Source organism: Drechmeria coniospora, chromosome 03, assembly GCF_001625195.1.
Source record: "Drechmeria coniospora strain ARSEF 6962 chromosome 03, whole genome shotgun sequence".
Taxonomy (NCBI): Eukaryota; Fungi; Ascomycota; class Sordariomycetes; order Hypocreales; family Ophiocordycipitaceae; genus Drechmeria; species Drechmeria coniospora.
The window spans coordinates 7,482,349-7,506,258 of NC_054391.1; the positions used below are offsets into that span (position 1 = coordinate 7,482,349).

At 56.0% G+C, this 23,910-nt stretch overlaps 7 protein-coding genes across 7 annotated transcripts; 3 read left to right on the forward strand and 4 right to left on the reverse strand.

Moving 5' to 3' along the window:
• Positions 1-355: 355 nt before the first annotated feature.
• Positions 356-1,904, reverse strand: DCS_07809 (acid phosphatase; the record flags this gene model as incomplete). The annotated part of the gene is made up of 2 exons (XM_040805092.1): positions 356-469; positions 528-1,904. The coding sequence occupies 2 exons, from the start codon at positions 1,902-1,904 to the stop codon at positions 356-358; spliced, it is 1,491 nt and encodes a 496-aa protein (XP_040655196.1).
• Positions 1,905-3,475: 1,571 nt separating this feature from the next.
• On the forward strand, positions 3,476-6,046 carry DCS_07810 (phosphatidylcholine-sterol O-acyltransferase-like protein; the record flags this gene model as incomplete). The annotated part of the gene is made up of 1 exon (XM_040805093.1): positions 3,476-6,046. One exon carries the CDS (start codon positions 3,476-3,478, stop codon positions 6,044-6,046), a length of 2,571 nt encoding a protein of 856 aa, XP_040655197.1.
• Positions 6,047-6,454: 408 nt separating this feature from the next.
• On the reverse strand, positions 6,455-7,281 carry DCS_07811 (uncharacterized protein; the record flags this gene model as incomplete). Its single annotated transcript, XM_040805094.1, has 2 exons — positions 6,455-7,129; positions 7,195-7,281. 2 exons carry the CDS (start codon positions 7,279-7,281, stop codon positions 6,455-6,457), a joined length of 762 nt encoding a protein of 253 aa, XP_040655198.1.
• Positions 7,282-13,285: 6,004 nt separating this feature from the next.
• DCS_07812 (Gtr1/RagA G domain containing protein) lies at positions 13,286-14,595 on the forward strand (the record flags this gene model as incomplete). The annotated part of the gene is made up of 3 exons (XM_040805095.1): positions 13,286-13,518; positions 13,576-13,677; positions 13,737-14,595. The coding sequence occupies 3 exons, from the start codon at positions 13,286-13,288 to the stop codon at positions 14,593-14,595; spliced, it is 1,194 nt and encodes a 397-aa protein (XP_040655199.1).
• A 145-nt stretch (positions 14,596-14,740) lies between these two features.
• On the reverse strand, positions 14,741-17,375 carry DCS_07813 (uncharacterized protein; the record flags this gene model as incomplete). Its single annotated transcript, XM_040805096.1, has 6 exons — positions 14,741-15,003; positions 15,052-15,201; positions 15,252-15,300; positions 15,358-16,059; positions 16,111-16,687; positions 16,753-17,375. 6 exons carry the CDS (start codon positions 17,373-17,375, stop codon positions 14,741-14,743), a joined length of 2,364 nt encoding a protein of 787 aa, XP_040655200.1.
• Positions 17,376-18,027: 652 nt separating this feature from the next.
• Positions 18,028-19,799, reverse strand: DCS_07814 (Coatomer subunit delta; the record flags this gene model as incomplete). Its single annotated transcript, XM_040805097.1, has 5 exons — positions 18,028-18,117; positions 18,169-18,973; positions 19,034-19,230; positions 19,288-19,731; positions 19,797-19,799. 5 exons carry the CDS (start codon positions 19,797-19,799, stop codon positions 18,028-18,030), a joined length of 1,539 nt encoding a protein of 512 aa, XP_040655201.1.
• Positions 19,800-20,922: 1,123 nt separating this feature from the next.
• On the forward strand, positions 20,923-23,676 carry DCS_07815 (uncharacterized protein; the record flags this gene model as incomplete). Its single annotated transcript, XM_040805098.1, has 3 exons — positions 20,923-21,942; positions 21,984-23,595; positions 23,654-23,676. 3 exons carry the CDS (start codon positions 20,923-20,925, stop codon positions 23,674-23,676), a joined length of 2,655 nt encoding a protein of 884 aa, XP_040655202.1.
• Positions 23,677-23,910: the final 234 nt, after the last annotated feature.

Below are 23,910 nucleotides of genomic sequence, written 5' to 3' on the forward strand. Positions count from 1 at the left end.
GTGCTCCATACACGATGATGGAAAGTTCGAGCAAGCTGGACTGGGCAGGTCGACAGTATCAGCAACATAGCAAGAGATATTTGCCCTCTCGATTGTGGCGCGCGCACGAAGCGTGTGGCCGAGCCCCGATCGGCTGCTGTTGCCGCCCCCCCGTCAGTTCGTACAGCCACACAGCCGTGGACGTGGGTGATGCCGTGGAATAGCCAGCTCCATAATCTGACGATTCAACTTGAACGAATATCAGCTAAGAGAATACGCCATGATGATCTTTCCCATCCAAGCAGATGCTGCGTGAGCGCCAAGTCAAGGATAACGCAACACCGCAGCTCCAGAATGAAGGGGTTTGGGGGTGATGCTAATATCCAGCGGGCTCGGGCTTGGTCGGAAATGCCGGCTCTCCAAGACCAGTGCGACACTGTTTCCTCCAGTTCTGAGGCGTGAATTTGTCTACAACGGCTTTGAATGCCTCCTACACGACGGCTGTCAGAGGGAGATGAGGAATTCGACCAAGGGTATGGCTTGCTTACCAAAGTGCAGAACGACTCGTCTCCCGGAAGGTGGTTTCCCTGTACCCGGCAGCCAGGAACGGTAACCGGACTGTCGTTGTAGCGTATACGGACGTAGTAACCCTCCAGCGACTGCTTCTCGGAGTTTGTCAGGTCGGCGGTAGTTTTGCGGCCGATGCCAGGCGAACGCATGCCGACACGGCCGAGGAAGGCTGGCCAACGCGAGGGCGACCCTGGCGTGGATCCATCGGCGCTGCTGAAGAGTTCGAAAGCGATGTGGCTGGTAAAAGGCGGCCAGGCGTCGGTCTCAAAGGCGCCGAGGCTCGCGAGCGTCGCAGCGAGTGTGGTGTCGTGGCACCCGTTGAGGGAGAAGCGGGGGGTCATGGCGTTCCGGCGGAGATTGCCCATCCCTTCGAGCCGTTCGTCGACGATGCCTTGCTCTGCGCTGCCGACCATGCGAGAGACGACGTCGCCAAGCAATGCGCCGATGCCGAGCATCCTGTATTCCCGACTCTCCTTGTAGCCGGCAAACCACTCTTCGACGGCAATCTTGCCAAGGGCATGCTCGACTTTGGGATCGTAGAACTCGGCAGGAAGCTTGGTTTGCGGCCCGTGAGCTTTCGTAGCGCTGATGGTGTCCAAGATGCCACTGAGACGCGGGCGGGCGTCGACGGCCACCTTGGGCCGGTCACCGGGCATCCACCGGCCGAGCTTGGCGGAGAGAAAAGCCATGTCGTCCGAGTCGTTCCATCGGTCGGCGGCGCGCTGGGCGAAGGCGCGTGAAAGGGCGGCAAAGCGTCGGCAGTTGCCGTCGTTGGGGAAGAGCGTCTCGTCGGCGGGCGAGCGGGTGACGATGGTCAAGGGCGGGAGGTCACGGTCACGAGTGTGAGACGGATACATGCCCTGGAGGGCTTGCTGCATCGATTCGAGGGCTCGGGGGATGGGCGTGGCACGCAGATAGATGAAGTCGGCGCTCTTGAAGGCGGCGGGGAGGAAGCCGAGCTGGTCGACATACAGCCTTCGCAGCCTCTGGCCAAGCTGAAAGGTTGTCTCTCGCCCGCGGTCGGTCAGCATGCCCATGTCGCAGATGTTGTCGACATCTCCGTTGGGGCCCTCGGCAAGGACGGGGGCGTCGTGGGCGCCAAAGGTCTCGAGCCGACGCTTCCACTGCAAGGTGGACAACGACTTGCCAGGGTCGAGGACGGCGGAACGCAGTTGGCCAACGGCAGAACAGTAGGGCCAGAAGGGCGGCAGGCCGGTGTTTGTGAAACGAGCATGGATGGGCGTGCGCTCGCCGTGGCGGAGGAAGACCTGGACCTGTTGAAGGCGGAGCTGGGGAGGATAGAGGGCCGCGAGCTCGGCTTCAGCATAGGGCGGTCTCGGCTCCAGGGTGGACATTGCTCCTATGTTACCCCCGAAGGGTGCGGGTGCTCTGACGACGTCGGAGGCGTTCTTCTACGAGTGCTCCTCCTACCTGACAGGTGGACATGGGATTGCTGGGAGGATGGCAAAGCGAGTGACGAGAGAGGATGTCGTGAAGTGATGGCATCGTCAATGGATGCATACCAACATGTGGGCCTTGATTGCGGGTGCCAACCGAACCCTGGTCAATGTTCTACCTACCATGTGTGCCTAGCATGGTGCGCGTACAGTACAAGTACAGTACGTGCGTAGGTGTAAGTACTGTACAGTAAGAAGGTTATTACAGGTATTACTACGGAGTACTGTAAGTCTTAAAAACCACTGTATCCGCGCTCTGATTGTGGTTGCGGGTGAGTGGGCGCTGTACAGTAAGTATCTACATGCAGTGGTACTAGGTGTACTTGTCGGTACAGCGGTGGACGAGAATTGCTTGAGCATTCACACGACACAAACACATTTGCAGTATTAGATATGTATGTACTTGCAGTGCATGCACTCTGCGCTGTCCTGTGTGTAATTACAGTAAATGCAGGAAATACGGAGCACTCCGTACGGAGTTGTTCGCACACTATTACTGGTACCTAAGTAGGTACTACGAAAAGGTACTGTAGATAGGTGTACTGTAAGTACGAACAATGCGGGCCCGATGCTGCAGCTAGTAGCCCCTAGGTTCGTACTATTCTGCATGCAGTTGGTTTGTCGTATTATTGTTATTGCTGTGCTTTGTACGGAGTACGGAGTACGCTTGGAGTACGCTTGTCGACCTACTGGTGCGCGAATATTAATTACTGTATACTGCGGACTTGGATGTAAGTACTGTACTTTGTGGTGAACGTTCGTTGGCGCCCGCCAGCTGAGTCGTTCCAGAACATCATTGGTACCTCCGCTTTCAGTACAATCAATGCCACTCGTGACTGGAAGGGAGCAGCCCTTCCCTTCCGCAATTCCGCAAGCGTGCCTACCGCTCCGTGCCCTACTCGTTGTTAGTGCTTCTTGAATACTGAATAAGGAATCGGAGAGTTACGTACGGAGTACGGAGTACAGATCAAGCATTTTGGATTGCTGGATTCGTCAGGGACAACCAGGTACTGTGGGTGTCCGCCAGAGGTCCGCAATCGCCATCATCGTCATGGCGGCATCATCGCATCCTCATCCTCCTGCTATCCAGCAATAACAACCCCGACATCCCCACGCATGCATACTCCCCCCCCAACAGACAGCTATTGATCGACTACGCCTCGTTCAAGCTTGCTTGATTACACATAAACCCGGCTTTCGTGCAGGTCGCTGGTGGAAGGTAGTGTGTCCGCCTGCACGATAGTACACAGTTCCTCATGCAGCTGCCTGTCCGATCCTGGTCAATATCTCCCTTCCACTTCCATGCTTCACGACGATACCCATCGTTGCTCGCTGCTCTACCTATCAAATCAAAGCCACCTCGCCTTGACCCATTTGCGGACATCGACGCCCAAAGTCGTTACTGTCCAAAATTTCGTTTCAACTTTCCAACCGGTTCCTGTCTACGATGAGCTTGCCACTACCCAGCGATGAATACAGACCTATCGCAACCAATGCAGATGAGCACTCCATCGCAACCGCGGCCGCTGGGATCGGACCAGTCACCCCATGCGCTTGCCGACAACGTCGACGACGATGACTCGATTTTCGAAGATCCAGATGGCGCCCTCGCAGCACTTCAACCAGCAATGAGCTATGCCGCGAGCTCCCTTGCCTCGTCACAGACGCCTACGACGGAAAGGACCGCAGCATTGGAAACTGGCGGCTTGCTCGATGCCATTGCGGAAGTCGATGGGGATGGGGATGGGGATGGAGGAGGTATTCTCGAACATGGGCCGTCGATTTCATTTGCTGCCGGGACCATGGAAACCAAGTTGTCTGGACGTCCTGACCCGGGACAGCCTCTTGGCAGCCACGACCCCAACCGAATAGGAAAACCCTCCTTGGGTTCACCTCGGAAGCCCGGGTCGAATGAAGCCACGAATGAAGAGGATTCGCGCTCCGCTCCATCTCGCAGCGACTTGGAGGAGTCCGCCTTGGGGCCAACAAGGCAGAGTCGCTCGCGGTCCGCCGGTCAGGAAGTCTTCAAGAAATTGTCCAAGGCTTTCCCATCCATCAATCTACCGACACAGTTTCGGCCGACGTCATTCCTAGCCAGCTTCAACGGAGACCACAAGCACGGTGAAAATGGCAGCTTTAGATCGGCACCTGCTGGCGCCCCCTTTTCAGCTTCAACGATACGACACGGCATAGACTCTCGAACGTTCCCGTTGAGGCGAACGCGCACGCCTCCCCCTACGCAGGCCCGGCCTCCCGTCCTTCGTAGGGTCACATCGGACGAAAGCATCCTCTATCACAGCCTCTCTCGTGCTTCCTCCCTCGGCGACGATGATCGCTTCCACGACGTTCGGGCAATGGTCAACATTCGATTCATGGCATTCAAGGATAGCCTACCCGACGTACCCAACTTCAAACTACCGGGCCTCCCCAGGCTGCAAGTCGCCTCCCGGATGCCATCCATCTCCCTCAACGGCCTCTTCTCCAACTCGACCGACGATGCCGTCACCTCGCGGCATGCCATGGCCGATAGGGGCATGCCCGGCACCGTTACCAGCCCTACGATGCCCAAAAATGCCACCTCGACGGCGCTGGACCGCGTTCTGGAGGAATTGACCGGAGACATCGTTGTTCTCGGCGGTTACCGGGGATCGATTCTGCGCTCGGCGGAGCCGCCGTACCAGCAGCTGTGGGCGCCAGTCAAGCTAGGCTTCAACATGCGCAAGGCGAACCTCGAGGTTGGCTTGGAAGACGAGGACGAGGAGTCGATGGAGGAGAGGATCATGCCATCCGGCATGCTGCAGCACATCGGACCCATCGACATCTCCCGCAAGCTCTTCAAGCGCCTGCGGTCGTGCGAGAATGCGCGAAACGGCAAGCTGCGCGTCTGGGACTTTGGTTACGACTGGCGCCTGAGCCCAGCCGCGTCGTCGCACCGACTCCAACAGTTTCTCGCCACCCTGCCGTCGAACCAAGCCGGGGCAGAGCCGCGGTCCCGCGGCGCCATTGTCATCGCTCATAGCCTGGGCGGTCTCATCACGCGCCATGCGGTGAACCGTCAGCCGCTTCTGTTTGCCGGCGTCTTGTACGCCGGCGTTCCGCAACGCTGCGTCAACATTCTCGGGCCCCTGCGAAACGGGGATGCTGTCCTCTTCAACGAGAAGCTTCTCACTGCCCACGTGAACTTTTCCATCCGCACGTCCTTTGCCTTGCTGCCCGACGACGGCTTCTGCTTCGTCGACAGGGACACCGGGGAGCAGTATCCCGTCGACTTCTACAAGGCTGAGGATTGGGTCAAGTGGCGACTGAGCCCCTGCGTGGCGCCAGTCCTGCCGCCGCACAATCGAGACAGGCAGCCGATGTCGTCGCCACTCTCCTCGCTATTCCCCAATTCTCTCCTCAAGGGGAATCGATCGGAGCGAAACGGTAGCACGGGTGAATCAGGTTCCAACCAGGAGAGGGATCCCAACCTGAGCATCGCCGGGGACGTGCGCAACGTTGCCACGGAACCTCGCTTGAACAGCGCAGACGCACAATCAGGCGCCAGTCCGCATCCGCAGCCCCCTCATCTTCCGTTGACCGAAATGACTCCGGACCGTGACCGGGACCGTGACCGTGACCGTCACATGGCCTACCTCCGCCGCACCCTGGCTGCGACGAAAAAGTTCCGGTCCGAACTGGGCCACTCGTCGGCTATCGAGTCTTCCAACACGTATCCTCCGCATGCGGTCTTGTATGGAAAGTCAATCCCGACCGTGTACGCGGCGCAGGTGCGTGGATGGGATGGGATCCCGTGCGCCGACGCGTACGACGATCTCCTCTTCCGAGCCGGCGATGGTGTGGTTCTCGCCAAAGAAGCGATGCTTCCGCCGGGGTATTCCCTCGTCCGAGCAGGGCGGGTGAGCACGGAGCGTGGGCATCTCACCATGCTCGGAGACCTGCCGGCTGTGGGCCAGGCGCTGGAATCGCTGGTGAGAGGACGCAAGAAGGGCATAGGGTTGGGAACGGGGGCAACCGGTGGCCGTGTTGGCGATCGGACGTGACGGCAATGCGCCGGCAGGGACGCGCAATGGCATCGTGCGGCCTCGACCGACCGAATAACTGCTAGCCGCATGGATCTGTCGGTGGGTTAGTAGTGTATGAATAGACGTAGATGGGTACATCTCATCGGAGCGGAAATCCAGGCCCCCGAGAACCCGAGGGGGCTACACGGACCTGCAAGCAGAATCGAAGAAAAGCTGGCTCTCGCAGCATGGGAGCGAGGCATCGTCGTTGCACCGTGCGGCGCGGAATCGAAACGAGGCGCTCGGCGCCTTCGTGCGCCTCCCCATGCCGCTGGCCTAGGTTATCCGGCGGCCTTGCTATGCCTTCCGGTCGCTTCCGAGGTTTCCACGTCAAAGAGAGGATGTGAGAACAATGGCTGCTCCCACGATCGACCGACTGGCTCATCCTCAGCTGCATGCGGCCGATAGAGAGCTTCGGCACATGATGTCCCAAGGGGGGAACCGCCAGTTCGGAAACTGGCGGCGCACATTCGCGGCCGCCGTCTCGATCTGGAGGGCCATGCGCTTCACGGCCACGGCCAGGTCGGCGGCCTCGCCGTCTTCTCGGGGCACGAAGATGACGTGCTCCAGGCGGGGCATGCGCAAGGCAAGCTGCTTGATGACCTCGACGGTCAAGCTCGCGGCGGTCATCGATCGGTAGACATCGTCGACCCAGAAGAGGGCGTCGCTGATGGCGACGCGACGCACGGAAGCGAGCTCGGCCTGGTCGCACATGGACATGCAGGTGTGAAATTGCGAGTCGGCCGCCATGTACCCGTCTCGCGGTCCGAAGAAGAGGATGTCGCTGTCGGGGTTGAAGATTACGTGGCCCGGCCCGCGTGCGAAGCCGAAGGCGTGGCGGTAGCTCTTGAAGGCATCGGTGCGGGACTCGGCGCAGACGTGCAGGTTGATGGGAATCGTCGCGTCGGACGTGCAGCCTGTCGAACAAGCCAAGGGGCCCTCGGCCAGCTGGTGCAACGAGGGTGAGCGAGAGCCGCAGCGGATGGAGACGAGGCGAGACCTGGGCAAGTTGAAAGCCCAGACCTTGAGACGCAATTCCGGCGGGAGCAGGGCGAAGAGATGCTGGCCCAGGCAAGAGGATCACATCAGCCATCGACGGTCCCGACGATGAGGCGAACCGAACTCACAAACTCGTCGCGGGGGGGTTGGGCGACTTGGCTTGTCGGAGACATGGATGGAACGAGGCCGTCTCCCACCACGTCCTCCTCCATCATCGTAGGCGAAGGGTGAGGAGGGTCTGCCGTCGAAGCGATGCACGGCGCATACGGCGTGGCGATGCAGCAGCGGTGGCTCGCCAGCGGCAGCAGGGGCAGGAGGGATGCGAAGAAGGCGGGTTGCGATGCCGGGTGGGAGTCATCCAGGTAGCCATGCGGCGGTGCGAGGGACGGAGCATCGAACGGATACAGGAGCGGGACGCCAACACTATAATGCTTGCGCCTACTTTACTTACATGCAGACACTTGGGATCAATGGATGGATGGTACCCTGCCGGAGCTGAGTACTGTACGAAGCCGCAATTAGCAAGCGTAGCACCAGGCTGGCGACCTACCCACCTCCATCAGACTCTAGTTCAGCTAGGTGCTACGTGACAAGGTTTAGTTAATTACATGTAATCATTCGGAATAAATTAGCTGCCACCTAATGCTCTGCTGGCCTCGGCGCAGGCGACCAAGTACAGAACAGGTTCAGGAGCGACGGGTAGCGATACGATGTTGAAGTACGTAGCAGGTACTCCGTACTTTGCTGGTAGGTCCGCAGTACCCAGGCCAGCACGCACTAGAATGCAGGTACCGTAGGCACCTACAACAGGCCGCAGCAGAGTACTAAGTAGAGGTACAAGGGCGGCACCTTGGTGGGTAGGTAGGCAGGCTGGTGCATCGCCGACTTGTGCGCTGTAGATGAAGGAGAATGTGTGCTGTTGTAAGTGGATGGTTGTGCTCGTACTTGTACGTGTGGGTGTCGGCTTTGGGGACTCGCTCGCCGTGCTCGGCATGGCGTGCTGATGCACGATCGGCGGGTGAGCTCGGCAACCATTTGCTCGCATCGAGGTCGACTCCTTGCCGCCGACCAGACTCTCTCCCTCACGCCTGGGGTTACTGAATTGGACGATGGTACAGACAAGACGAGCTCCCCGCGATCGCTGCGTGAACGGTGCGTTCGGACTCGCATTGCCCAGCCAGCACCAGCACGAGAGTGAGCACAGGTATCTTCTAACGCGTACTGTAAGTATCCCTGTACGGAGTACGGAGTAGCCGCCGCAGAGTTGCACTACCGCATTGCTAAGTACCTACAAGGTACCTAGTACATAGTGCCTGACGCAAGTACTGTAAAGTCATGGTCCATACGGAGCATTAATACAGGCACGTTTTACGTTAGTACTTACTTACGTACCTTTGTCTCGTACTCTAGCGGTTCAGGTGACATGATATTGCTCCTACTTCCTCCGTGCGAACCTCCCAAGGTGCCTGATGCATGGAAGTGCATGTACAGTATAAGTGGGTGCGTCAAGACAGGTGCTAGCCGCAGCGTATGAGAACCACTACCCAGGTTTCAGGTATCTGCTAGTACTACTCCGTAAGTACCTACGAGGTACTAGGTAGTAGTAGTAATACTGAAGAACAAATTACCTGCAAGTACTTACTGGTGGTGGTTGAGGTGCCACCCCGCCGCCGTACATGAACCGTCCCACCGCCGTACGGCACACCGACACCTATTGTAAGTACAGTACAACTACACCTGCAGTACGGAGTACTGTAGGTACTTATCCAGGGACGGCCCAAAGCTACCAACTGGTGCTAGTTCCAGTAGTCGCCTCGTCGGATTGGAGGCGCTTGCGTCCACCAAACAGAAGCAAGGATACTTCGGGGGCTTCCATTCAAGCCCAAGAAGTTCGGCATGCCCGCAGATGCGACGGGGGTCCGTTGGCATCACGAAGCACGCGTGTCAGGTGGTACGGAGCGGGACGCATCCGTAAGTAGGTAGGCAAGATGATTGTCACTCTCGAGTCCGCACGAACTCTCGCGCTCGCCCTCCCTGTCGGAACTCGGCAGTCGGCAGTCGGCACCCGTGCGCAGGTCCCCGTGGTTCGAGTGCAGCACAGCGCAGCTCACTGGATTTCAGGCGATTGATCCATGGGAAGCTCGGGTCCCCGGCGGCTCTGCCACCCGCCGGGTGGTGCACTGGCCCTCGATGGCTTGCCAATCTTGTTTCTGTCCTCGTATTCGGACCAATTGAGTGTGGCTTCTCCCCATCAATTAGACATTGGTATCTCATCCGCAATCCAGTGCGCAACTGGATTCCCCAAGGAGAAGTGCGGCGAAGCTGATGCCATGCGTGTGACATGCATGCATGCACTCCACCGCCTTTGCCTTGGGCAGGCGAAGGCTCCTCGTCCGTCGACGTCGAATCCCCTGGATGATGGCCCTTGGCTTCGCCCATGAAGATGAAGTGCCTCCGTTGCAGGTGTGAGTAATGCGACATGCTCTGATACCACCTCAGAATGCAAGGACGGCGTGCCGCATGTGCGATGCGGGATGCCCACCATGGAGAGTGGCAGAGGTGCTAGAGCTTGCCGATCCGGTCGGTTTGGCAGCTCAATGCGCCGCACTCTGCCGTTCCATGGGCACCAGTCCACACGAGACAGGCCGAATGCTGCACCGGCAGCGGTAGCAGTAAGCAGCAAGTGTAGTGCGCGTGCGCATGCAAGTGCGTGATGCATGCATGAACGAGCGTGACCACATGTTGCAGCGCGCGCCATTCCACCTACCGATGCGCTTCGGATGCTGGGCCGGCGATGCCACCGCAAGCCTCGGCAGGCATAGCCGCCCAGCCGCCGTCTGGAGACTGGGACCGACCCGGCCTCGTTGCAATTTGCAGCATCGTGGTGGCGTCTTCTCGGCTTGCCCAGCCATCGAGGTCGGGCCAGCAACTAACTGCGCTCGTGCTACTCCGTAGATGTCGCTGCTTTCCCTCGCTGGCGGTGAGCGTTGCACTGGTTTGAGCGGCGGGAATTGCTACTCGAATTGCACCAAGACCCGTCCGTGCGTATCGTACGAGTGACGAGATATCGTCACCAAGGACCATCGACACCCGGGCGGTTTGCTGCAGTCACCATCTTGGACCTGCTGTCGGCCGAGAGTGGCATTGCCCTTCGGTTCTTCCTCCCTTTGTCGTCCATCCGGCACTCGTGCACCGTCTTCCCCGTCTTCGAGCCCGCCTGCACGCATTTCCCAAACTTTCAACTGCCGCTGGGGATAATTTTATTGTTCTTGGAGAAGGAGGTCATGTGACCTGATGTCGAACAATGGCTTTGCTGCCAGCGGGCATAGGGAGGCAAGCCTCGAGCTGGCCCACGTCGCTCGGGTTGCTCTGCCTGCCTGTGTTGGCATGCGTATCGGACTGCGATTTCCCAACAAACTTTATCGAGTACGATCGTCTGAAATTGCTGAAACAATTGCGCCGTGGATGGAGAGGTCCCCCTACGCTGCCGCATCATGGAAGCTGCGTGGCAAACCATGCATGAATGGCAGAGACGAGGAGCAAGCTGACTGACTGCCTGACACAACGATCGATCGGCCTATTTGGACCGTCCTCGTTGTCCGCGCCCCTTCATCGTTGGGCCCCGAAGCTGCGGCAAACGAAGGGGGAACACCATGTTGCGTGCAAGACGGCGACGTGCGGTGAGACGAAATGTGCGAGCACGAATCTGCAGTGGATCAAGGTGAACCTCCGAGCTCCTCCTAAGGAACCAAGCCTTAGTATGCTATCACGCAATCAGCGGCAGCGCCATGCAATCCACCATCCAACCCACCTGGGCCTTTCAACCGCAGCACTCGCACTCGCCAAGACTTGCCCACCAAAACTCCTATAGATGGTTCTAGCGGTATGAGCAGCGGGTGCCTGCTCACTATGATGCGTACTTGTACCTAGCACTAGCAGTACCTGCCTTGTAGCTGTGCTCATAGACTTCGAAGCCCGCTTAGACTGAACAAGACTGAACATTGGCTACTCCGTACACGGACAGGCATTTGAAGCACGGGTACTCCGTACGTACCAACCAGGTCCCTTTGCTGCCTTATGTTTGTAATTGGCCATGAACTGCCTGATCCATGCAAACGCTGTAAGTAATGTAGAAGCCAGGACAGGGTACTCATGCACGGCAAACCGACAGGCACCGAATGCGGTATTGGTATTGATTAGGCGCCGATACGGAAAGCCGCCATTACTGTACCTGCCCAACATGGGCACCTTGCTATTATATACTATTGAAGGTACCAACTTGTACAAGTAATACAAGTAATAGTAGATTGTCCGCGTCTATAACTTGCCAGCACTTAATCTACTAGACCTACTTACTTATACATGTAGTCCTGTATTGATGCGGTGCACTGGAAGGTATATACAAGTACGGAGTAAGGACGGAGTACAAAGGAATACTAAGAAATACAAGGGTAGTTTACGTATTGGGTACGGAGTAGGCATCTTATTATTACCTGGTAGGTACGGAGTACTGGGTACTAAGCTTGAGAGTACTCGGAGCTAGCGCGAGGCACCACCAAGTAACGAGTACAGAGGTACCAAGTTTTGAAGGTCGTGGTTGACTGCTATTACTTACTAAGTAAGGTGGTTCGAATCTCTGCGAGGACTCCAAGGACTTGCCAGGTCCCAGGGTTCAGGACATGCTCACATCCATCTCGATCCGTACTTCGCGAGCTCCATCCACCATCCGGCCACATCGTCCAACCAACCGTCCAACCAACCGTCCAACCAACCGTCCAGCCAACCGTCCAACCAACCGTCCAACCAACCGTCCAACCAACCGTCCAACCAACCGTCCAACCAACCGTCCAGCCATACAAACCACAGCGTCAACCACAGCGTCAACCATCCCGTCCAACCATCCCGTCCTACCATCCCATCCAACCATACCGTCCAACCATACCGTCCAGCCGTACCGTCCAGCCAGACCGTCGCAGCCAGACCGTCCAGCCAGACCGTCCAGCCAGACCGTCCAGCCAGACCGTCCAGCCAGACCGTCCAACCACCCCGCCCAACCATCGTTCCATCAAGCAGCTGGCCCGGACAATCAACCACAGCCCCGTTGCCTCGTGGGAGCTTTCACCGTCGCCGTCAGCGAAAACCGCCCTTCCCGCCCTCTCCAGTGTTCTGGTCGATTCGCAGTCTCCATTCTCCAGCCCTCCGCTCCTCCTGTCCTCGAAGCCGCCCTGTCGGCTGTCGCTTCCCCGAGCGAGCTCTACGTGCTCCTCGGCAGCTTGCAATCATGGAGGTAATAAAACCCGTCCGCCCACCTCGTCTCCCTCGTCAACCTTGCCGCGGCCGAATCTTGCACCCAGACCGTTGGCGAATCGGTTGGCCGCTCCAGTGAGCGCTGTCCCGTACCCCGTTGCACCGTTGCACCGCAGCCAGCCGCTTGCAAGCACATTCATATCCTCCCTCCCTCCCATTCCTCCCCCATCCTTGACTTGAGATGCATAGTCTCCTCCCATATATGGGTTGCGCCGAGCATCCAGTGCGAGCATGCAGGCGGATGATGGAAATGCCACTCCCGCCTGCCCCAGCGGAGCGGCCGCGAGGTCAGGCCGACGGCTGGTCGCGAGCCTTGCTCCAAGCCTCTTCCGTCGTCCCCGGCGAGTCGGAGGTGTGTCTTGCGCATGAGAGAGTCGCGCTTCGATCGCATTGGCCAAGGAGTCTGTGAATGACTCCCAACCCCCTGTGAGGCCACCTCTCCGGCCACCCGTCGGCAGCCAAGGAAAGCCTCGAGACGCGCGCCATAAGAAGACGGCCAACCTACTCTCGCGAGACGGTCGCGGCTCTGCAACCTGCCATGGCATGCCATGCCTGTGCCGTCTTGCTCCTTGTCTTTGCACCGTTCGCAGGAGCCCTGAGGCCAGCCATGAAGTCGCTCTCATCCACTTCGTCGCAAGCCCTTGCTTCGGCCGCCACGCCATCGCGCTGCAGCAGTACCAGAAACACCACGATTCCCTGCTCGGTTCGCACACCGTAGCCGATCAAGCAGTTACTAATCGGCTCTCCCCTTTGCTCCGCACTGCCTGTCGCCCATCACCTGGCTACACTGCATCCCCGTCTTCTCGCCCCCCGCCCGCATGCGTCCGGCTCTAGGAAGGAGATCACTTACCATCAGCCTGGTCATTTCCCCTACCCAAACTCTCTTCTGCCACTCTCTCCATCCTCCCGCCCATGACTCTCAACCCTCCCCTTCGCGGCAAGTTGCTTGCGGAGTTGGAAGACGATGACAGCCTCCCTCCGAGCATCCCCTCCGGGATGATGAGTCCAGCAGCGCTAAATCTCCGACGTATTCATGAGCAGGCCGGAACGAGACCCCAGGTCAGGCATGCGCCGGCCTCCGCCGACCCCGTCATGGCTCAGCCTGCCAAGGGCAAACCGAGGTTGCTACTTATGGGCCAGAGAAGGTGGGTTGCCGCCGGCAAGCCGGCCACGATCGTCGTTGGCTGATGGAGAATCATCAGGAGTGGCAAGTCTTCCATCTCGAGCGTCGTCTTCCACAAGTTGCCACCCAACGAAACCTTGTTCCTCGAGTCCACGGCGCGCATACAAAAAGACTCCATGGCGTACGTTGCCTAGCATGCTTGGCCCCCTCGCTCGATGCTGACAGCGCCACGCGTGATAGTTCCTTCATGGACTTCCAAGTATGGGACTTCCCAGGTCAGATAGACGTTTTCGAGAACCCTAATTTCGACATGGACGCCATATTTGGTGAGATTGGCGCCCTCATCTGGGTCATCGATGCCCAGGACGACTACCTCGAGGCCGTCGCACGTCTCAACTCGACCATTCTCTCTCTGCAGGGGCACTACCCCAACATCAACATCGAGGTCTTCATCCACAAGGTCGACGGTCTCTCCGACGACTACAAGCTTGACATTCAGCGTGACATCACGATACGCATTCAGGACGAGCTCTCCGACAACGGATTCGAGAACGCGCCCGTGACCTTTCATCTCACGTCCATCTACAACCACTCCATCTTCGAGGCTTTCAGCCGCGTCATCCAGAAGCTCATTCCCCGTCTCGGCACCCTCGAGTCCATGCTGACGAACCTCTGCCGCACCTGCCGCTTTGAAAAAGCATACCTCTTTGACGTGCTCTCCAAGATTTACATTGCCACGGACAGTGCCACCGCCGACATGGCCAGCTACGAGATTTGCAGCGACTACATTGACGTCATCATCGATATCACCGAGGTGTACGGCACCTGGCAACGCAGCGACAAGAGCCGTAGGAAGCTCGAGGGCGAGCCATGGAACGCCAAGCTTCACAACCAGATTGGTTGCTCAACGGCGGAGAGCTGTCTAGTGCTGCATGAGAGCAACAAGCCCATAATGTTGCGTGAGGTGGATCGGTACCTGGCGCTCGTGGCAATCATGAAGGACGATTCGTACGACCGGATGCCGCTGGTGAATATGAATGTGGAGGCGGTGGTGGAAGGTCTGACCGAGTTCTTTGATATTACGAAGCCGGGAAAATAACGACACGGACAAAGCCGAAGCGTTGGAAAATGAACGCCAGGGATTGATAGCCCTGGGGGGGGGGGAGACGCAGAGCACTCGCAAACTAATGCTGCGGGTTTTCGATTGACATGAAATCATGCTCATCATACATACCCCTTTGTGCTCATAACAAAGGCATCAGCAGGGTGTACCATGTAGTGCGATTGCTCCCTAGGAGACAGAGCTTCGCTGTGGCCGTGCCCTTGACGTCACCCATATCATGCACCTCCATCCTCACCGGCTTTATGCTGTGACCCCCGGGAAGGCGGTACTCTGTGAGACCCTGGGTTGAAACGCTGCTCACCGCTGCGTTGATGTGGCCGTCATAAAGTTCATAGGGTACGTCGTCGGCCCGGATGGGTACTGCAAGAACAACGGGCGTGTCATCTGCCAAGGTTAGCTGATGGACATGGCAAAATCGATTAGAGCATTTACCTGGTTCGTTGCAGACAAGGACCAGGGTTGTATCGTTGAGAAACTTGAGATCGATGAGTTTTCGACCAGCAAGGTCTATTCCGCTCCATCTGACGGGGTGATTGGTACTGATGCCATTGATGACGTCGAGGTCGCTGAGGAACAGAAACACTGCAGCTGTGTGAGCACGCTGATCAAAAATGAGGAAAACTACCATGTACCTTTGCTGTCGGCTTCCTTCGATGTGAGAGCAGCATATATCATTCCTCCCTGCTCCAGTTGTTAATTGCAACTGGGGCAACCTGGTTGGGGAAGTGGTTGACGTACATTTTCAGTCTGGCACATCCTGACATCCATCATGCTCACCGCATGTCCGACAGATAGCCGAATGGGTTTCCCAAATCGCACACTCCTCTTCTTTGCGTTGGCAATGTCTTGGAAAATCCGATTCGACCATTTTGTCACGCAGTCCACCAAAAATTTGACATGATACAGAGCTCGCATGCTCGGCTGGCCTTCCTCGCACTTGTTTAATTGCTCGTTAAGCATATCCAGCAAATCGAACCCGTCGTCACAGTGCTTCCAACCCTCGGCGTAATCATTCTCGGAAACTTCGTCGAAGAAGACATCCAGGGGGCTTCCAGTAAGGTATCGCTCAATGTAGGCGATAACCTTTGTGCAGTCTATCGTTGCCTCCTTCTCATTGAGTTCTCCGCCGGAACTGCTAGCAAGCCGGTCAATCTGGAGGCGGAGCCATGTGGAAAAGGCGGTAAAGCTTTCGAGCTCGTCCATAACATAGGTGAGAATCTTGTGGCCAACGAGGGTTAGACAGCTGATAATATCCAAGACTCTGGTTATTTGCGCAACGGAGAAGCCGATGTCGCTCCGACTGTTGTGAAACTGGGCAAGACCACGGAGTCGGCTCAGGATAATGGCAAACCGCTCGAGACTAGGGAGAAAATTTTCGTGAACAAGATCCCGCAGGTTCTCAAGGCTGGATACCACCGCCTTGTCCCATCGTTTGTGTCCCTACGTCAGATGTCAGCAGGAGCGGGAGTCGGATAATCAGGCGGAACCCACACGCTCTGCGAGGCTGTCGAGAAGCCACTCTCGGACAGACTGGTGGGCATGGCCAGTAACAACAGTGTGATACAGTGCGGGAACTATACCCCGAGGACCCTTTGGAGCGTTCTCTAGGCTTTCGTGCACGCTTCGCAGGAAACGACTCGGTAGCTCTCTCGCATTTTTCCACTCGACTATCATATGCATCTGGGTCTGCCTTAAGTATCTCAGCATTGTCTGAAGTGTAGTAAGCTTGGAGAAAAGTAGAGACAGATTTATTGGTGAGGAGTAGATGAACGGCAAATCCATCGGGACCAGGTGCAACTCAAGGGGTTGCGAAATTTTATCGGCTAGGACGAGAGCCTGAGTCGATACTTGGGGATGGGATGCGTGGCAGATCAGCTGAGCAATTGCGGGGGGGTTCGCAGATGGACATTGAAATATTCCTACGCCGAAGGTGTCGAAGATGTTTAGCAGAAGCCTGCCGTCGCTGGTCCCGGTTACCATAACGTTGACATCGTCATATTCGTTTCTCTTTGGGGGTGGAAACAGAAACTCGATACCAGTCCGCAGCGTAAATACGACGGCATCTTCGCTGGAAGGCACTGTCAGAGCGACACGGTCCGTGCAGAAACGTGATGGTGTCTTGCCAGCACTCACTCTGTACCAGCGCTCGCAGTTGGCAAAGCGCTGATCTTTGGAAGCGCTGTCTCAACCTCCAAGAAAGCAAGCTCTTGCGGCAGATCCATTGGCATATCTCTGGAAGAGCAACTCCATGCGTCGAAAAGATCGCCTCCCGGTTGCCTGGAAATGGATTTGACGGCCTTGTCGGCTATACTGCTGCTCGTCCAGCCGATGTACGTAATACGCGTGTTCGACGGATCGCACACAGGAATATGATGGGCAGCCTTGTTATTCTCGAGCCCCATGAGCCGCACAACGCCATCACTCCAGCCCACGGCCAAGAACTGTCCTGTGCAAAGCTGCTGTGAGCGGCTGCAACTTGTGACGGGAGGGTTGGGTTTTGGGGTCCCGAATGGGTGCCACGAACCATCTGGCTTCCATGTCACGGCCACAGCCTCGGGCGCCGGCTTTCCCGGAGCACCAACGTGGTGTATCTTGGAGATGACTTGATTGGGAGGTCGATATATCAGGAGATTCCTGCCGCCCGTGTCCCATACCGTCGCTAGGTCTAGCTTTGGGCAGCTCGCCGGAAAGCCATTGGGTGCCTTGGAGTCGAACTCGGTCTCGCTTAAAAGCGTGAGCTGCTTCACCTGGGCCATTCCTCAGACTCTCGCATCTAACATTACTGCAGCACGCTGCTCTCGATGTTAATGTGTACGAGTTTGTGCTCTCCAACTTTGCAAGCTGCAGACAATAGGGCTCCTAGTGCTATTCCATGTTGCCCTTTGATAGGTGCGTGGCGCCGCACCGTGCGACTTATTTGATTTTCTTACCGTGCGGCCCCTCAGCGACCAGCAGCCCATCAGCGACATATTTTCGCAGTACGGCCAGAGTATTAGCATTGACATAACTTAGTACTACAACTTAATTTACTACTGTACGGTATATTCAGCATGCCCCCTTCGTGACTGCTCGGTAAGAATCAACGGGTATAAACACACAAGTGTTCAGCATATCGTGCCGTGTCGGCACCTCTACGAGAACAATAATGGTAGGGGGATAAGTGAATGTTAGCAAAATAAGGCATTGTCGCCCTTCTACATAGCACGCATCCTTTTTCCGTAGCCTGCAGACGACGTAAATCACACAGAGTAGCTAATTCCGAAGGGCTATGGCAGATCGTCCAAGCTGCGCTTTGCGACTACACTACCGTGGCAGTTTTGAACCCATTGGTAGCTCCCCGATTCAGTAGTTATCCCACATTGTTGCGCATCTCGGCGCCGGGGCATCTCGGCTCCCAGATCCTCCGTCTCATTCAATAGAGTAGTTTTCCGCATGCGATTTGATCTCTTTTGAAAACGTAACCTCCTCGTTCTCTTCCATCAACAGTACGGAAGTTACCTGTAATGGTTATGTTAGTCCTGGTACCGACGGAGGGTCAAGGGTGCTCACATCAACATCCACATATGGCGTCGTCTTGGTGAATCTGATTGTCATAGGGAAGAAGTCATTCTCGTCAAGGCTCTCGGCCTCAAACTCAAAAGAGCCGCTAGGGTTCTCGTCGTCGACGGTACCCACGTTCCACTCCAGAGCATCGCCGGAGACCTCGTACGCAGCGTCAAAGCTGGAAACGACGGGTTCGCTCGCCGCGTATGGAATAACGACAGCGACATCTCGCAATGCATCTCCGCCAGTCAGCTCGTACTCGACCGTGATATTGAACTTGCCCGAGTCGTTGTTGATCCAAGCGGTGAATGTGATCGGGCAAGCGGTTGTGTCATCAACCTTTGGCGACGCTCTCCAACGCAAAACTCCAACCGCGTTGTTGACGGGGAAGCCGCGAGCAACGTTGCTCATCTGAATCGTCTTGGAGTTATTGAAGAGGTTGCGGTCAACGTTAGGATGGGTGCGGAACTGGGCGCCATGCGACGGAACCGCGTGGAGGGCGAGCTTGATCTTTGTCAAGTTAGGGTCGGACACGCGAAGCGTGAGATCGCCGCTGACGGCCAACGAGTTGACCCCGCCTTCTCGGGACAACTTGGCGCTAATGGATTCGGAGACGGTGACGTGAATAGCATCTCGATCTACCGACGTCGACTGGTGCCGTGAGGATGGCTCGGCCGCTGCGGGGGCCGGGGTCACGAGAGGACTGTCGTCCATCTCACCACCCATGTCACCCCTAACTCGCTCAAACATGTCCGTAGTTTTGGACTTCTTGCCTAGCTGCATTCCCTTGCCCTTGGCCGCAGCCGAAAATCTGCCAGTCACTCGTCAGTCCTCGATTGCCATAGTTCGTCTCACGCAAGAAAGGACACACTTGTTGTACGTCTTGTTCTTCTCGGCCTCGTAGCTGTCAAATGAATCGGCTGCGTTTGGCCGCGTGGGGGCTTGGTATGTCGGATAGACAGGCGCCTTTGGAATGTTCCCACGACCGCTCCGCGCCGACTCCTTGCGCTGCATTTCGAGTTGCTTGGCTTTGCGTTTCCGCTCCTCGGTTGCCTCGAGCTCTTTGTTCTATGTAGATGTAAGCATGCAGGTTTTCATCAAGCAGCAAGTTGAGCGAGGTCATACTCGTGCTATGATTTCTTGGATACGCTCTTCGTGAGATTCCATATCCAAGAACGTCTTAATCTGGCTCATGGTCAGGTTTTCGCGGTAGCCGAGGGTAACGAGCTCGTCAAAGGCACTGAGAAGCTCGTAGGCATTCTTGACGATCTCTCTCTCATCTAGTGTCTTGCACGCGCTGGTAACGACCTGGGCGAACAGATGCAGCGAGTCGATGTCCTGCAGGATGTTGGACTGGCGGTTCGTGATGAGGACCATGTAGAGCTCGTCAAGCGGCTGGTAAACGAATCGGACATTGTCTTGCTCAACTGTCGTATGCTGCGTGCCGCTGTCGGCCAGCTTGGGGAATGAGGCCAGGAGGGCCTCTATGCGAGATCGTGGCATCTCGCGAAACTGTCTCGAGAGGACAGCTTTCCCACCACGTGTGCAGATTGAAGCCGCGAGGACGACCTGAGAGGCCGTTAGCAACAGCGAGCAGTTGGGATACCAGTATTAGCGGGAAATAGTGTGCGCACCATCTTGGCGATTTGCGATTGGCAATCCGGTAATCTGGTATGTTGTTGATAGATGGACTTGGAAGGTCAATTGGCGCCACGTCAACGAACGAGTTCGATGAGTACTGAACGTGCACCTACTTAGTACCCGACGCTGACACTAACGCAATGGGGGGCGGTTCTCCCTTGCCAGCTCTTGTCCCGCCTTCAATACTGCTAACGAGTACTCCGTACTTACGGAGTACCTACTGTACTTGCACTTACAGTACTTACAGTACTGTAGTGTAAGTATTACTGCTTGATAAGTACACCATGTGTGTGGGTCATGCCTTGTATGCATGACTAAGCCAGGAGTATGGGAAAATTAGGCCATTAGGCCTCCAGTGTTGATTTGCTAGCTGTATTGTTTAGAATGGAATTGCATGCAGAACGAGAAGTTAATACTCACTCAATTCGCCCGGGATAAAGCTCATCTCACGATATTCTTCATCATGTTGCCTTGATTCATCTTCTTCCTTCTGTGAAGTCCCAAGGTCACAGCCATCGCGGCACAACCACGGCGATTTGGGTACAGCTTTACAGCTTCCGCACTAGTCCTATTCAGTCACGTACTTATCTGAGCCGCTTGCCTACTTCCAACCTGGCTCCATGTCAACGTCAACTCTCAGCCGAGCTTCTCAGCCTCATCATCATTCAATTCAAACCTCTCCCCATCCGACATCACTCTCTTTGCATTCCCCCGCCACTGTGCACCCCGAAATTTCACGCGACCACCATACAGTAGTTCTGTATCCTCAAGCCGATATCCAGCCATCAACTCCAATGTGCTGCTCTTGCACTGTAATAATTTGGCCTTCAGCTCCGGAACGGTCGCCGCACGAGACATAGTCCTCCGAACAAGTCGCCAAGCGTGCAGGTTGACAACTGTTCACAACTAGCTTCTTTGCGTCGAGTTTTAGAATTTCTTGCACCTTAACAATCCATTACCCTCATTCTTTTCCAAGCCCCAATATTGAATCGTCATAACTGCTCTCCCGGGGTCCTTTTCACTTCGACGACAAGGTTCCTGCTCCCTCGTCAAATCCAAATCCTTTCTCGCCACCTGGCTACTGGGGACTGGCTCACGAACCCAAGATCACCAAGTATAATGTTGGGGCTCGTCCCTTCTGAGTCCGATGCGGCTACTTCGATTTCACCACAGACGGGCCTGCACCGCCACGACGATGATTTGATCAACTATGACAGCGACGACGCGACCCTAGCAGTTCCCGTCTCGAGACACGCTTCACAACATGATGGCACACGCGTACTTGAGTTTGAGGAATTCGCCATAGGGACCGTCCCCCCACTGCAGGCCTCTTCCAATCTCACGCAATCAAGCAGCGCTGTTGGCTCGGTGCCGCTAGAGTCTGGCGGCACAGCAACTAACACAACGGATTATGATCATTCAATCGAGCCTTCTAATGCACCAGAGAGCGCCCCTAGTATTCACGGTCCGGATGAAAATGAGGAGGAAATACCTGATCACGGAGACGAAATTGCTGCGGATGAGACTGCACATGTCATGGACTCGATTCACGAGATAGACTACGAGCATGATGATATCGACTATGCAGTACCGAGCGAAAGTCAACAGAATACCGTATCGGCTTCTACACTCTCCAAGGCTCCGAATTCTCCTGCCCAGGCCACCGATTCCGCTGCTGAAGAGCTGCACGACCATGCCAGCCATTTCGAGATCGATTGGGACGAGGATGAGCCACCCAGAGACAGCCTTGAAGAACAGACTGAAACTCATGATGCCTCCAAACAGTTTACTGTGGCTGCTCATGATACAGCGTCGTCAAATGACCAAGGGACCCCAGGGTCAGGCAGGGGAGAGCTTGGCTCTGTTGATGGTCCAAGTGTACAAGGGGCGCTCGCTGTCCAAGATACCTCATATCCCGAAGGGATTCCTGAGATATTCGTTCAGTACCAAGGAGAACAGTGTCCGTTCTTCTCTCAATCGGCCGATGGTTTCTTTGCAGATGCCCATATCCTGAAGGAGCCAATGGCTGTCGTCCTGGCTGAACTTCGCGAGATGCTTGAATCGGAGATTGACGAGCAAGATGAACTAGTGTTCCAAGTCGATAAGCTCGGCCTCGAGTTCTGCGAGGCACGCACCCCTGTCTCCTATCGCTATTGCATGCATGGCTAACTATTTTCCAGTCATCTCCCCACGACTCCCTGGCAACAATCACCTTGTCACAAATTCTCGATGTGTTCGAAATTCTCACAAAAAATGAAGACCCTGAGAGTTCCCGTCGTCTCTCTGCGTATCTGTTCACTAGGCCAAACACCATGAAGCGGTTCGAGTTTCTGATGGAGGGCGCAACCGTGGGCAACACCAAACTTGAAGATGTCGCCTACTACTTCGAGCCTCCCGGAGATGGCAGTCCTCCAATGGAGTTCGACGTGGATGAGATATATGGAGAAGAAATCGATCATTTCGAAGCTCTTGGCGAAGCCGATGAACCGGACGCAAAGAATGAGTTCGTTGGTGGCAGCGACGTTCAGGACCGTGACGTCGGGACTGCTAATGACAATGCGGCTGATCTTTATGGCGACGATGGCGTAGACTACAGCATTGGTGAGGACAAAATTGTAAACGATGAAGGGAATGCCGACATTTCGTCTTTGGAACCGGCCGCTGTAGGCCAGGGCGAATCCATCTGCGAAACTGGCCCGGCGAAAACCGCCCCTCAGCACGATGCTGGATTTGATCCGAATAACACTGTTTCTCAAGCTTTTGCCGATCACGACGACGACCTCATTGACTATTCAGACGATAAGATCGCTGATTTGACTGAGACGCGCCATGATCAGAGGGCTGAGGGGGTCCCGGACACTACTACAACCAGCCTCCAAGTTGATGGCCCTTCCCAACAGGATGATGATCTCGTCAGCTACGCGGATGATAAAATTTCGGTGTCCGGCGCGACTTCCCATGGTGTCGGAAGAACCAGTAGTGCTGGTAACAAATCGTCTTCTCCGGGAGAGAATGGTGCTGGCATTAACTGCGGTGACGAAAAAATGGAAATCTCCGGCGATGTGGCCAGTATTGGCGGCGACGATGCAAAGCAGCTACAAGTTGAAGAAATAGCGATCAAAAACGTTGAGGAACCGAGTCAACACGGCTTTGAGGAGACCGATTTGGAGGTCACATCGTATCACGGCAAAGAAGTAGTTGACGGAAGCAGCCTCGATCAGTTCAATCAACCTTTGGAAATCATGATGACCAGTCATGACGCTGCCAGCAACGCTGTGGTCGACGCTCTGCCATTGGGTCCTGTCGAAAGTTTATCCTCTGGCTACCGCTCTGGCGAAAAGGTTACCACCGAGTTGGATGTCAGCGTTGCAGACGAAAGTACTCGAGTTGAACATATTCGCAACCCTTCGGACATGAGCATTGCCTTTACTGCCGCAGGGGATGAGAGTGTGAGAGCGGCTGGCGCCAATAGCGGCAGCGGTACCTCGGCAGAACTCGAGGTTGATCCGCAGGCGGAGTCCGCACACGCGGAAGGTATGCCATCGCTAGAAACCGAAAGCCACATCGCTGTTGCCACGATCACTCCTGATTTGAACACGGCGATGGCCGCAGTCGTGAAGGACGACGAGCTAGGCGCCATGATGGGCACAAACCTGCCAGGAAACATAGACGAACTGTCAGAGATTGACTGGCAAGATGATGATGCAGTCGATGTTGTCACCGACATGGCTGAGGTGCTACCCAGCGCCACCAAAAGGGGCTGTCCAGGTGTCGACGAAGATGATAGGAATGGTATGTCCACTCACGCTCCAATTCAGAGGCATTCTTGGGCCAGGCTAATTCAATACAGACGTCAAGCGTCGTCGATCCTAGGCCATTGATCCTCTCGTCCCCGCCAACACAGGACCTTCTGTGTAATTGGCTGCCTTACACAACTTCCTGCGCGATCTCCCTTCCATGGCCTCCCTAACCCTCCACTACCCACCCATCTTTTTTGATATCTGCTGGTACAGCACAATTTGTCTTCGTTGAGTGCCTCGTCAGCGATGGTTAACCAAACAGGAAACCCTTCGACCACATGGGCAATAACCTATGCCCCCCGCGTAG